The sequence below is a fragment of the Martes martes genome (assembly GCF_963455335.1).
Source record: "Martes martes genome assembly, chromosome: 2".
Classification (NCBI taxonomy): Eukaryota; Metazoa; Chordata; class Mammalia; order Carnivora; family Mustelidae; genus Martes; species Martes martes.
In genome coordinates, this window is record NC_137889.1 from 3,184,160 (window position 1) to 3,199,292 (window position 15,133).

A 15,133-nucleotide genomic window follows, 5' to 3' on the forward strand; every position below is an offset into this window, starting at 1 on the left:
TCTCCACACACACACACACACACACACACACACACACACACACATATCCCACTGGTTCTGTTTCTCTAGACGACACTGACGTATACAATCCGAGTTTCATAAACGGTGTGGGTTTGCACTTTTTAGAGCTGCTGGTCTTAGCAGCTCTGCAGTTGATTTCAATCCTCATCAACAAAATCTGGCCCGTTCAATGTGTCTTGGAGGTCCATTTTGGAAGGAGGAAAAAAGCTATATATAATCATTGGATGGGGGAAGTAGAGACATTTAGAGAATCCGTGTAATAAGGAAGATTCTCTGTTACCGTGTCCTCTCTATGCACACATGTTTTCATGCTTCCTTTTTGGAACTGGGTAAGATTATCATTAAATGGCTGATACCTAAAATAATTTTCCTTATTACTAGGAATGTCCTGAACTGTGTCTCCTCAAAACTAGTTCCATAAGTAATATTTGCAAAAGAATTAGCTAATTTGCCAAAAGATGTGAAATGTCCCACCATGTTCACTCATCATGGGTTCTAAGGGAGCAGATAATCTCTTTGAATATGCAAACCACATGGGAAGAGTTCTATAAAAATCAGTAAAATAAAAACTTTTTGAGTGAGTCCTGGAATATTTTAACAATGTAGGATTTTCATATCTTAAAATTATATTGACTCTACATTTCATTACAAAAGAGGTAAAATTAATATAACAATGGGAATTAATTCATTCAACAAATAGACCCTGCCCTTGGCACTGGAAATGATGAACAAAATAGACAAAAATATTTGCCCTCATAGAGTCAAAAATCCAGCTGAAGACGCGAGACTGTGCCCATAGTAATGTAAAGAGCCAATTACACATGATGTTGGAAGACGATAAGCACCAGGGAAACAAAGGAAGACGGAAAGAACAGCACACCCTCCGAGTTGTGTGGGTCGGCAGCGATCTCGAGCAGGTGGTCGGGGAAGCGTACTTGGGATGTGGCTTATGAGGAGGCACTTGAACAAATGAGGGAGCCACTGGGTATCTGGGAAGAACTTCATGGAGAGAAACACCCAAGGACAGAGGCCTGAGTGGGCCTGTGCACGGGACAGTTCGCAGGACAGAGGGGACGCAAGGGAGCATGAGCAGTGAGGGTGAACAGTTTCCAGACGGTCACATGTGTGAGTGAGATGTACGGGCCCTGGAGACTCCCGGGTGGGCAGGACAGGGGCTCACAGGCGCTTCTGCCTGGTCACTGGTGCTGTGCGAGAATGGGGGGAGGGTGGCAGGGGGCGGGTAGGACCCTCGCTGGGATGTGGCAGCAGAGGTGGTGGGAAGTGGGCAGGCTCTCAGCATGGTTTGAAGGCACAGCCACGGGGGTGTTTCCATGAATGGGACGTGGGCACCAAGACCAATGGCTGTGGGCGTTTAAGGCTGAGTGTGAAGGAACCGAACATGAAGGAGACTTTGGGAGACGTAGGCTTTGAGTGTAAACGAGTTCGGTTTCACATGTATCAAGCTGGATGTCTCCTACACGTCCACGGCAAGTGGGCGCACAAGTTTGGCCGAGGGACAGAGACAAGAGCACACGCAGAGGACACCATCGATGTGGGGCTTCTGGGTGTGGATAAGGGAGCGAAAGCCCAGAATGTTCCAATGGCAAGCAGCTCAGGGAGGTGAGGAGCTTCAACAAAGGAAAGTGGAAAGGAGTGGCCATGGAGTGGGCCAGAGCCAGGAGAGGGTGAGTGGGGCCAGAGCCAGGAGAGGGTGCAGCCCAGAGTACAGAAGCTACATGTCCGTGACCTTTCATCTTCTGTGACTGGATCCTTGTAAGTCAGGGCATTAGCTCCCCAAATATTTATCAAGGATTTAACCCTAATGAGTGACACCATTTGATATAACATTGAGATATCATATATACAGTTATTTGTGGTAATCTTTACCTTAAAATCTGCACGTGCTATGGAAAACTGGTAAAAATGAATTTCTATCCAGCTACATTTAAAAACTATAGAATTTAATAATCTCTGCTTCATCCTCTGGCCTCGTGCCATCAAAATAAAATGGATGATTATACACTGGGGAGAACTTCGGAGGAACGATATCTGACTGCTGATGTTTTCATTCAACTCACACACAACCCAGAAATCATGGACTAATACCAACAAACTGCCGTTTAGGAGCAAAGTAAGGACGTTAGTTATAGATAAAGCAAATCCACTGCTCCTTTTGAGTCATATGTGCAAATACAACATAGTCTAATTCACCCATTATGAAGATTTTTTTTTTTTTTAAAGATTTTATTTATTTATTTGACAGACAGAGATCGCAAGTAGGCAGAGAGGCAGGCAGAGAGAGAGAGAGAGGAGGAAGCAGGCTCTCTGCTGAGCAGAGAGCCCGATGCGGGGCTCGATCCCAGGACCCTGGGATCATGACCCGAGCCGAAGGCAGAGGCTTTAACCCACTGAGCCACCCAGGCGCCCCCATTATGAAGATTTTTAAATGAAAATATTTTCATCCACAGTGTATATGGACCACATCTTCCTTATCCATTCATCCGTTGAAGGGCATCTTGGTTCTTTCCACAGTTTGGCGACCGTGGCCATTGCTGCTATAAACATTGGGGTACAGATGGCCCTTCTTTTCACTACATCTGTATCTTTGGGGTAAATACCCAGCAGTGCAATTGCAGGGTCATAGGGAAGATCTATTTTTAATTTCCTGAGGAATCTCCACACTGTTCTCCAAAGTGGCTGCACCAGTTTGCATTCCCACCAACAGTGTAAGAGGGTTCCCCTTTCTCCACATCCTCTCCAACACACGTTGTTTCCTGTCTTGCTAATTTTGGCCATTCTAACTGGTGTAAGGTGTTATCTCAATGTGGTTTTGATTTGAATCTCCCTGATGGCTAGCGATGATGAACATTTTTTCATGTGTCTGGTAGCCATTTGTATGTCTTCATTGGAGAAGTGTCTGTTCATATCTTCTGCCCATTTTTTGTTTATAGCAGCAATGGCCACGGTCGCCAAACTGTGGAAAGAACCAAGATGCCCTTCAACGGATGAATGGATAAGGAAGATGTGGTCCATATACACTATGGAGTATTATGCCTCCATCAGAAAGGACGAATACCCAACTTTTGTAGCAACATGGACAGGACTGGAAGAGATTATGTTGAGTGAAATAAGTCAAGCAGAGAAAGTCAAGTATCATATGGTTTCACTTATTGGTGGAGCATAACAAATAATATAGAGGACAAGAGTAGATGGAGAGGAGAAGGGAGTTGAGGGAAATTGGAAGGGGAGGTGAACCATGAGAGACTATGGACTCTGAAAAACAACCTGAGGGTTTTGAAGGGGCGGGGTGGGAGGGTGGGGGAACCAGGTGGTGGGTATTAGGGAGGGCACAGATTGCATGGAGCACTGGGTGTGGTGAAAAAACAATGAATACTGTTACGCTGAAAATAAATAAAAAATTAAAAAAAAAAAAAAAGAAAATATTTTCATCCACAAAGCATACTTTTTTCTTCTCTTTTCTCAGGGAAAAGAGATTTGATATCTGACAAATTGTGTGGGTATTCTGACCTGAGGTTGAAGAGAAAAGACAGTCAAATAAGAGACCCAACTCTGTTTTGTCTGACCAGATTCACCCACAGACACCTCTGTGTCCCCCCAGCAGAGCTACAGACACTGCTGCGTATGATATCAATGACAATCGTCGTAGTTGTACAAAACACAGTAAGCTTTTACTTTTGCTATCCTTAGGGCTATAATTTCTTGAATTCTACTTTTCTATTTATATTCCGCACCCACCATTACAGACCCAGAGGCATTATCCTGGAGCTCCCATGGGCAGAGAACAAAGGTGTGCGGGGACTAGAAGAGCCGAGAGAGGTGAACACCGACAGCACTCTTGCCCAGAGGAGCTGATGAGCCTCCAAGTGGGGTCGAGTTCTACCTTTGGTTTGCTGCTTCGACCCATTCATCCATCCAAACCTCCATCCAAAATGATTTCCTGAAGAAGTTACTACTATTCTCTAAGCCCTCCTTTTTGTCCTTGGGCACATAACAATAAGTAATACAGACAAGTCCCTCTTCTTCCAAAATCCAAGTGGACAAGGCAAATAATTATAGAGTAACCGAGCACAACTTATTCTAAGAACGAGAATCTTCGCTGGTTCTCAGAGCTCAGAGGAGGTCTAGGTAACTAGAGTAGAGTGGGCTGGCGGGGCTGGCCAGGGACGGCCGCGTGTCCGTCCATGCAGAGGTCCGCTCCCAGGATGTGGACTGCTGCGTAGGCAACGGAAGGATGGAGGGAGTGCAGACTGTCTGAGTCGACCCCGTGTTCACAGACTGCTCTGTGATGGACTGCCGGTGGCCAGTGCACCGCAGGCTCTTGGGCTGGGGGGCTCCTGGTGTCCTAGGCAAAGCCCACAGACTGCCCATGGACTGTGGAGGTGCTCACTTCCTGTCACCTGATTCTCGGCCTCGCCTGCCAGACCACGGTAACACACTGCAGTGTGCCGACAGCTATGTCTCAGAGCCCAACCCTGGCTTTCATGTTCATTGCCACATGTCTGCTCTGTTGGAACGAGAGGCAGGCAGGAGTAAGGCATGTAGACGACATCCTAGGTGTCAGGCGTTTTGCACTCGGGTGGTGACGGAGCCGGAGAAATCAGAGCTGGCAGGTTCTCCTCTCTCCTGGGAAGATCCCTTTGTTTCCACCAGCTCTAATGACAGACCTGATAGGTCTCAAATTCACATGTGAATCACGGGCTCCTTCTCAAAGCCCAGCTGAATTTCCCACTGCTTGCTAAGGCTCTCAGAACTTAACCACCTTGCAACAGCCCCGGCTTCCTACCGGCACCCGTGTTTCTCACTCGTACTTTCTGAAACTGGTGTGTTTCAGGTCTCCCTTGTCTGCTTTACACCACACCTCCTGTCCTCCGTCCTTTTCCATAAAGAGATGAACTGTGGGAGCCCCCAGTATCTTGCCTGATTTGTCTTTTGTTTTTCTCCACTTCCCTTCTTTGTTTAAAGTGCCAATAAAATTCTATTTAAATCAGAAACCTAATGGGATGGTATTCCATTCCCAATTATCCACGGACTCTCCATGCCCTAAGGAGTTACAGATTTTATGCCTTCATTCCTTCACTCATCCATTTAAACTGTAATTTTTTCCCCAAAAGACATTTTGCAAGGAGACCCTACCAAGTCAAGTGGGAACAATTTAGAGCTGCTGCATTAAAGCAGAGGCTGTTTCCCAAGCGCTGCCGCCAGCCTCAGCTTCTCCGCACAGAGAGCTCGAGCCCCACCGTGGGAACACGGTGTCCTCTGGGTTTGAATCTCGCCAACAGAATCAGGTCCAGGCTCATAGCACTGGCATGAAAGGACTGTAACAACCTTAGCTCTTTCATCATCCACAGCAAATGACTCCCCATCCCCCAAACCCTCCAGCCCTGTCACACATCCATGCCTGGACCCTACTACTCCCTCACTTCCAATCCTTCCTCTCAACCTTGTTCTTAGTGATGCATCTGGACACCCGCCTCCCAGGACTTTAACAACTCCAAATTGTAGCTATGATCTCTTTCATCTCTTTATTCCCAATTTTCCTGTGCCTAATAAAACAGTTACTTCATCGTGCTTCAAAAAATAAATCTTTCTTTTCTCTATGCTGATAGATGATAAACTCCTCAAGTGTGTGGCTACAAAGACGGTAGTTCTCCAAAGTATGTTTGTGGAAAGAATCTGCAGTTTACAAAAATATTTACTGAACGAAGAAAGCTTTCCAGAACTTTTCTTGCACTTGTCTTTCACCAAATAAAAGGGAGACAACTTACTCCAGTGTTCATATTACTTCTTTAAAACTTGAGTATGCTAAGGCATAAATAGTAAAAATGAAGCAATGCTATGGAATGGGAGAGATACTGATAGAGTTTCTCTTTTTTTCATGGCAATATAAAATATTGTAACTAATTCTTCTTTCTTCTTCCATCCCCAAAGCTATGAATTTTTAAAGGTTTAAATATCCTATTGATGTATCATTTGTCACAATAAAAACCCAGGGGGGTTAAGAGATTGCTTAAGATTTGAAAATACAACAAGAACAATTCTTATGGTTAAATGAAAACAATCAAGCATGACTGACTAAACTCTTATATCAAACTCTAAAATCTCCCAATGTTTGCAGCTCTATTAATAGCCTTTGATCATAAATTTATTATCATCTGAAATAGTTTTCAGTGAAGCCAAAACAAAGCAGATAACTTATGTTACAAATTCCTCTAGAAGGGTTAAATTTCAAATTTACATGCATTCAAGTAGGGAGAAAATAAAAGAGATAAATGCATAGATCTCATGTGCTTTATTTTCTATGGAAAATGTCAAACGTAGAATGTCATTTCTACAGCTTCTCAGTTCCCTGCAAAGCACTAGGAGCCCTTCTCTGTCTGTCCTCATGTCATGTCTCCTAGATAATTTCCTACAGAACATTTTGTTCATTTTCCACTCACTCTACTTCACCAAACCTCTGGGAATTGGCAGAATGAGCCACCATGTCTATCTGGTCCAGGAGACGGTGTCCCTGTCCTCTGCCTAGATGCCTCCTCTACAGAGGAGACTGTACTGAACGGTTAAGTGTATGTGGATATTTATGCCACAGTCTGAATGTCTGCATCCCCCTAAAACTCATGTTGGATCTCTAAGGTGATGGTTTTAGGAGGCGGGTGTTTGAGATGTGAGCAGGTCATGAGGGCTGAGTCTTGCTTTTCTACAAGGGGCCCCACAGAGCCCCCTTGCCCCTGGCACCATGAGATAGCAGGGCCCTCTGCAGCCTCCAACATGGGGTCCCAACTCCTCCATCGCGCTGTCCCTCCGACGTCGACTCCCACCATCTGGAACTGTGAGCAATAAATGTCTGTTGCTTATTAATTATTAATGTCTGTTGACCCTACTCTAAGGTCTTTGGTTACAGCAGCTGGCACGGGTTAAAACAGGGGGACTATGGTTATGTGGGGTTATAAGTTTAAATTAAATTAAAGTTCCACTTTATTGAACTGCATATAAGAAGAGATGGCTCTTAGGAAAGTTAATAATGTTAGTGACCTGGCATGAATCCAGAATTGTGGTGACGGCTGAGCGCGTCCTGGTCCTGGAGAAGGGGAGCATTTGGGCAACACAATACGCAGGGGCAAGAGAGGGCTAACCAGTGCACGCACGGGTCTGCTCCGGGGGAAGAAGAGGGCAGGGGGACAGGGAGTCCGCCTACGTTGTGTGCTGGGCAGAGGAGAGCACTACCTTGGCCAGATACTAAAGTATTTAAACAAAGGAAGTTACCACTGTTAAATCAAGAATACATGGAGAGTATTGTTCTCTTTTGAGAAGAATCCAGTTTAAGTCAAAATTACAGATCTCAGATGGGTTGGGGCACATCTCTCTCACTTGCACACGTCAGTTTTCTTTGCCAGATCAGGAGTCAAGTGAATTGGACAATCGTTGTGTATTTTCCTACGATGAACCAGGTACTTTCATCACAGAGTTTAAATCACAGACTCTGCAACTTTTCAACCTTCCCAGCTCTGCCTGAAAAGTCTGCAGTAGACTCAGTTCCACCAGTAGAAGCAACTCAGAAACTCAGCTGTTGTTCCACTGAGCCGCCCCTAACGAGGATGTAATCAAGGGAACAGTTTACGTGCGCTCCATTCCCAAATTCCATGTTCAGCTTCCGTACAAAATTAAATATATATATATATGTGTATATATATAATATATATATAATATATGTATGTATGCATACATATACAATTTATATATAATTTAACTTATGTAATATATATACACATATACATATATATACATATATATATTAAATATGCACAGTGGCGCCCAATAAAGTCATGGGTTTGCATATCTGGTAAATACTCCAACACAATTATTTATATGATTAGCCTGCTAAAAATTCTGCATTAAATGATTTAATAAACATTTTGACGGATATTCAGTTATGCGTGAATAACAACTAAGTACTTTAAGGGTTAGGCCTTTATCAGACTTTGTGTCCTTGTTACAACTATTGACGATAAAGAACCCTACAAATACAGTTAATATTTTTGCAACTATTTATGATATTCTCTGATTTTTACAAAATTTTAATGAGTCCAATAGCTAGTACCTTCTCACACTGTTCATTAATCACATGGGTAAATTTTATCTATTTTTTTCATTATTAGAGTTCCAATTATGAAAATAAAACATGGTAATAAAAATAAACATAACACGAAAAAAAAATAGAGATAGAAGTTGGAAATCTCCCTTCCCCCTTCCTACAGCCTGCCAGTCTCCCCAGATGAGGACACTGGGGTTACAGTTTTAGAGAATGCCTGTTTTCCATCACTTTCTGTGCATATCCTATGTATGTGCCTGTAATTACATACGTGTATATGCTCACATGTACAACAGGCATCATCCTGTGACTCGCTATCTCTTTCCTCCAAGAACATTGTATCATTTCACCTTCTTAGCATTAGGGTAGAATGAACAGGCAGCTCTGAAACCCCACAATGATGTAGAAGTTGACATTTCTACTTTTTCACAGATCCAACAGGGTGGAGAAATTGTCGTGTTTTATTTGCACTTTCCTGAGCCCACATCAGAGTGCACATATTTTAAGAGTTTTGGGGCCTGTTGTCTCCTTCTGTGAACAGCCAGTATGTGTTTTCCCCCACAGATCTCATGTCTTACGTGTGTCGCTGATTTCCCTCCACCCATTTGTATGATAACATGATATAGAATCATGTGTGGACAGAGCAATTATTTTCTATAGGCTGATCCTTTTGCTTTATCTCTTCCTTTACAATAGAACTTTTAATTTGTATATAGTGAAATCTGTCAATGTTTTCCATTAATTGTGCCTAAACACCCAAGTTGATCAACATCATTTATGAAACAAGTCATCCTCCTCACGGACTTGGAATAATTTCAACCAATTAAGTTCCTATACAGGCACAGATCAGGTATTAGAATGCCTGCACCATAACACTCATCTATCTGAATATTTTTGCACTGACTTCATATTAATTCAAGGTGATTTTGGAGATGCTTTGGTCCCAGAGAGAGTCCTTTCTTATCATTCTTAAAAATATATGTTTCAACTTCTAACATGTTTATTAATTTCTACTAAGAATACCAGTTATTTTTAGACTTTATTGAAATTAAAACTCTATTTGTAGATTGATTGATTATCATATGACCTCACTGATATGAGGAATTTGAGAAACAAGACAGAGGATCACAGGCGAAGGGAGGGAAAAATGAAACAAGATGGGATCGGGAGGGAGACAAACCATAAGAGACTCTTAATCTCACAAAACAAACAGGGTTGCTGGGGTTGGGGTGAGGGAGAGGGTGGTTGGTGATGTACATTGGGGAGGTATGTGCTATGGTGAGTGCTCTGAAGTGTGTAAGCCTGACGATTCACAGACTTGTACCCCTGAAGCAAATAATACATTGTATGCTAATAAAAAATTTAAAAAAACCCAAACCCATAGAAAAAGAGATGGTAACTTGTGGTTACCAGAGGTGAGTGGAGGAGGAGAGGGAATTTGATGAAAGTGACCGAAAGCCACAAACTTACAGTCACAAGATAAGTGTTCATGATGCCATGTACCATAGGACGGCTAAAGCGACTACTGTTATATGATACATAGAAATAGTGGTAAGAGAGTAGATCCTAAGAGTTCCCAGTACAAGAAGAATTCTGTTTTTTCTTTTCTTTTCTTTTCTTTTCTTTACTCTATATAAGCTACACTTATAGTATGATATATTTCACAAGATATGTAAGTTAAATCATGATGCTAGACAGCCTAAACTTATATGTGTTGTATGTCAATTATATCTCAATAAAATTTGGGAAATAAAAGAAAAAAAAATAAATCGCCCCCCAAATACCCTCTATTTGTAGAAAACTTGTATATTTAAATTTCATCCCTACCATTTAAAAACATACTCAGTGTTCCCACTTATTACAGTACTCTTTTGAATCCCACCATGAACATCTAAATTCCTTTAAGAAAAGTCTTTGGAAGAAAAAAAAAAAGCCTTCATATCTCCTGTTGGATATACTCCTGAGACTTTTAGGGTGTGTCGCTATTATACTTCTAATATGTCATATCCTTTGTGGAAATCCACTGATTCGTGTTTACCCTGAATGCAGTCGTCTACTAGCACCTACTGCCAAACACGACTGTCTTCTCTTTCTAATATTTACAATTTATACCATTTTCTTAAATTATTGCATGAGGTAGGATCTTCTGGATAACATAAGTAACATTTCTGCTACTGAGAAAGTTGCTCTGTTCTTGATTTCATGGGACTTTTTATAATAGTTTGCTATGAAGTATGATGCTTTCTATAGATAATTCACTTATTTTATGGTTCTCTGTAAGCCACGCCTACAACTACATTACAACATTATTGAAAAAATGTTATGGTGAAATATATTGGTTTGTTTTTTTCATAGAAACAATGTTATAATGTGGTTATAGTTATGGCCAAAGGGCAAATCCCTTACTTTGTTTGCAAATGAACACAAGCAACAGCCTTGTGTATCTGGTTTTTGTAACTATACACAGCCTAGCACCAAGTTGAGCAATGCAGTGGGATCATGAAGAATGTTACTTGTCTTGAAACTTCTAAGAGCAGATCTGTGCAGGGCCGGGGGAGTGGCTGATACCACCATGAAACCACCTGGGGGTCTTCTGAGAAAATGCTTCCCAGTCCCCCCGGGGAGAGCGGTCCCCCAGCGGTGGGAGCTCAGAGGGAACAGTGCAGACCACAGATGGCTGTCGGGTGCTCGGACCTGGTCCCGAGGAAAGCCACGTCGGAGGATGTACAACACACACACTCACTCCCCTGGTTCACATGCTATTTTCAACAAATGCCACGTGGAGCATACGTGCAGCACGAAGCTCCCTACATTTTGATGTTTGGGCACAAAGTTGAAGGCTGCCCCATAACTGTTTATGCTCTGTTCTAAACAGATGCTCTGCCTCCTAGGAAAACATGAGCTAGGTAAACTTGAAGTGTTACACGGAAATATTTTTAAGCTGTACAACTTGTCATATCACACCGCCCTTTAAAATACCACAGATACCACCCAAACAATTTAAATATTTCCGCATCTCTACATTCCATTCTGATGTCCTGCTTCGTCGATCTCCACCTACCATCACAGCTGGGCAAGGCGTGGTTCCACTGGTGGTTCCGCTCACAGATCAGGGGCTCGTCATCACTGAGCGTGTATCCTGGATCACAGCTGAATGTCACTGTGGACCTGATGGCAAAATTACTGCCATGCCGATGCCCATTCACGGGGATCCCGGGGTCGAGACAGGAGTCCGACTCCAGGGTCACACCTGCACGCACAGAAAGAATGTATTACATACAGAAATTTGCAGGTTTCGAGGAAAAAAAAAAAAAACACTTGTTCCATATACATATAAAATATTCTGAGCCATTATCAGACCTGGAAAATTATTCAGGTAAATCCAATAATCCCTAAATGTAAAATAATAATAATAATGATACATTTTCTTATATTTGACCCTGTTTTTCTGTGTAGAGAGATACCTTGTTAACTGTTTACCAGATGACATGTAAGTGGTACAACACAGAATAACCCCTTATGTCTGAATGTTACTTCTCTTCATTTGAAAACCAGGGAACAGTACTACATGAAGCCTCTATTGTCCTGTTTTCTATCCCTAGCCCTCCCCTTTTCCTGTTATATTTTATGTTCCAGTTAGATTTTGGCAGTCGTCACACTTCAGCTTTCATAGATATGCACACAGGCACCCAAGTCTACACACACATAATGCAAATTAAAACTGCACTGGATTTGATTTTCTAAAATTGCATCCCATACATCCATGCATTTTTCAAATTTGCACTTAAGTCAGCCACTTTCGAGATGGCTACAATTAGCCTATGCTAAAAGACGCGAAAAAGTAAAGTGCTATAAAAAGTCAAGTGATTATGATTATGTCATTATAAGAGTTTCTTTTCTTTGTCTCTGAGATTTGTCTCTATTTTTAGAATAGATACTTGAACAGATAAGGAAAATGGGAACTGGGAGGAAGATGTCATTGCGATGGTTATGTATCAAAGAAATAAAAACGACTTTGCTAGAGCTATACACAACTCTCTCAACAAGGCTCAGAACATAACAATTATGACTTGTGCTATGGGTCAAAAATCTGAAATCATTACCAGTATGCAAACTGCTTAGCCCCTCCCCCCATGATCTTTGGTCTAACACTTCCAATCATTGCATGATTTTACCAAAGTTGGAGTTATGTACCTTATCTTATTCCCTCTCTCATTAAGTCAAATACATGATATAAAACTACAGGGTGACTTTTTAAAATAAACAATAAGTGATAATATTTCTTCATTAGTAGAGCAAAATATGATTCCCAAGGAGGACAGCTGAGACCCTGCTGAAAAATGGGCAGTAAGGAATGTGCCTTCCACGAGAAGTCTAGCCCCTCAGAGGTCACCTGTCAACCCTGGAATTTCTCAGGTGCTGGGAGTGTCCTTATTGTTCACGGGGTGCTCCGGGGTCAACAGGACTTCAGGCTACCCTACACTGAGGGGCAGCTGGAGACAGAGTTCAACTATGCAGCCCGTGATTCAATCAATGATGCTTCTGTAATGAAACACGGACAGAATCTTTGGACACAGAGGCTCCAGTGAGCTTCACAGATTGGCAGGACTTTGCACGGTCACACATCATGGCCAGGAGGACATCATTCAGGACTCCAGGGGGAGAAGACAAGTAGGTAGGAACTCCTTTTCCAGATTCCACCCTATGTGTCTTTCCTTCGCCTGGTCTTGGATCCTTTTCTGTAATGAATGTGACTGTGAGTATAACAGCTTTTAGTAAGGGCTAAGTTCTTTTATCTAGTTAGAACTGAGGGGCCTTTGGGGAACATCCTGAACTTGCAGTTGGTTTTGGAATTGGCAAAATAAACAGATTTTGCCCTTTGCAAGTCTGTGTGCTTAACCCCAGAGTTTGGTTACAATGGGTAAAAAATGGAAGACCATCTCAGTGAAGATTTCCAAAGGAAAAAATAAAACAATGACGAGAAAAAGCAAAGTGAAAAAAAATGTATTTATATAGCACTATTTTCTCAGGAACTTTTTCTTAAACACTCTAATTTTCTAAGAACTAACATGTGCTCACTGCCTAAACAGCAGAATATAATGGTGATGACTTCTTGCAAAGCAGCAAATGCATGCATGCTTTCCTTTCCTGCATGAGATACAGTTCTGCCAAAAACAAGGTGGGCGTCATTTGTCCCCGGACCCTCACCGGCTCTGCTCCCCTCTCTTCCTCTCCCACTACACACATGTTCATATTCTAAGGTCATGTCTATGACCTCTTCCATCACACGTCAGCAGTTATACTGGATATATGCCCTGTTTACAATGGGTACATAAGAATTATGTACATAAGGTACATAAGAACTAGCAAAAGAAGATAGATTAACAAACGAATTCCCTTGAAAGAAGCTTTGTCTAAGAAATGGAGTGGTCCCCACATCCCTGACAGACCCCTTCATGACATTATTCTACTTTGTCCAACGGTTCCCAGTGATCACTAAACAACAACATTCACAGCAGCAAACAAAATAAATAGGGACAATTATTTCATGTGACGTGAGAATGATATATTATAATATAATTATATGAATATTATAATTATATGAATATATTGTAAATATATGCATATTAATAATATCCATAAATTGTAAGCACACTTTTTCCCATACAAATGTGTAGGGAAAAAAAGAGAAAAAACATCTGAGGAAACCAAAGCATACAAATAGAAACACAGAGTTCCTGACACGCAAAACGGAACTAGACAATAAATACCATGTTGAAGTCAAAACATTATTCCATCATTCGTTCAGTCATTTTTACAAAATAACGGACAGAAATATTAGGTTGTAGAATGTACAGTCACTGTACTCCTTTGCATTCAAACACATTAGAATGGAGGGTACACGTGAGGATAGCAGTTGAGTGGGAGGATTGTAAGAGATCTGACGACTATCGCTCTGGAAACGCACCATATGCAGGGATTTCAAAACAAGATGGCAGCAGGGAGACTGCGGGGCCAAGCAGGTGACACGGCTCGCTAGGACCAGACCTTCAAAATGAACTAGGACCAGTCTGTAAGGACAGCTGCCAATTTACGTGGAAGGAAAAGTGCAAAGTACTTTGAAGCAAGAGTGCCCCAAGGCATTGTTTCCAGCAATCCCCCTCCTCGTGTCCCGCACGGACGACAGAAAGAGGAGCTGGCGTCCGGGAATCTGAGGCCTCGGATCCAGGCCGATTCCTCCCGGCTCTTCTGTCCTTGGAACTTAATGGGACTCCGCATTTTTTGACACTGGCTATGTAAATCCACTCCCATCCTTTGGCCTCAAAGACGTGACTGATCAAACTTGCTCTCCGTGAGTAAGAGCAGCTGGGGACTCTGAAGCCTTCCAGGCGCAGATTATATTAATGTACATTTGATATAAGAAAAGTTCTGCTTAACTACCTGTTTTAATGCAAGTTCTCGCCCCAGGAAGGGGATGGATAGTCTGAGTATCTTTCATCTCCCAATGGTGGCCACTTTCCTCAGCCTTTGCAGGGTCTGAACTAGCGGTTACAATCCCATTTTACAGAGCAGGAAACAAGCCGAGAACTTAAGTGAATCGGTCATGAGATTCACAGCTCAGCCCCAGCCGGCTCTCTCCCTCGCTCGCGTGGGTGTGCGTGCCCGTGCCCACAGTGTGGCTGGTTTCCCAACGGCATGGCATCCATACCCACTACATCCCCATCAGCTTTCCTTTTTGATCTCAAGAAATATCATTAAATCTCAGAAATGAATTTGCACGTGCACACACACACTCACACACCTACACTCCAGAAAACATACTTCTGTGTCGCTCCAAGTTTTAAAAATTACACTGTGCATGAATTGCACAGCAGGATATAAACAATTGTATGCGGTGACTCCCACCTCTCTCTTGAAATGTTTCTAAAAGATACCTTTGAAAGCATTTCCCAAAAAATGCTCTAAAATAAGTGGAAAACATCCATATACTTGAGACATCCATTT

The 15,133-nt window shown here is 42.3% G+C and overlaps 1 protein-coding gene across 1 annotated transcript in view; it reads right to left on the reverse strand.

The window, feature by feature from the left end:
* CSMD1 (CUB and Sushi multiple domains 1) overlaps positions 1 to 15,133 on the reverse strand; it is a gene marked incomplete at both ends in the record, with an annotated part of 1,981,616 nt that overhangs the window by 358,938 nt on the left and 1,607,545 nt on the right. Inside the window, one exon of the mRNA XM_080796866.1 lies at positions 11,190 to 11,378. Coding sequence (XP_080652992.1) covers positions 11,190 to 11,378 — 189 coding nt within the window. The remainder of the gene's footprint in view (positions 1 to 11,189; positions 11,379 to 15,133) is intronic.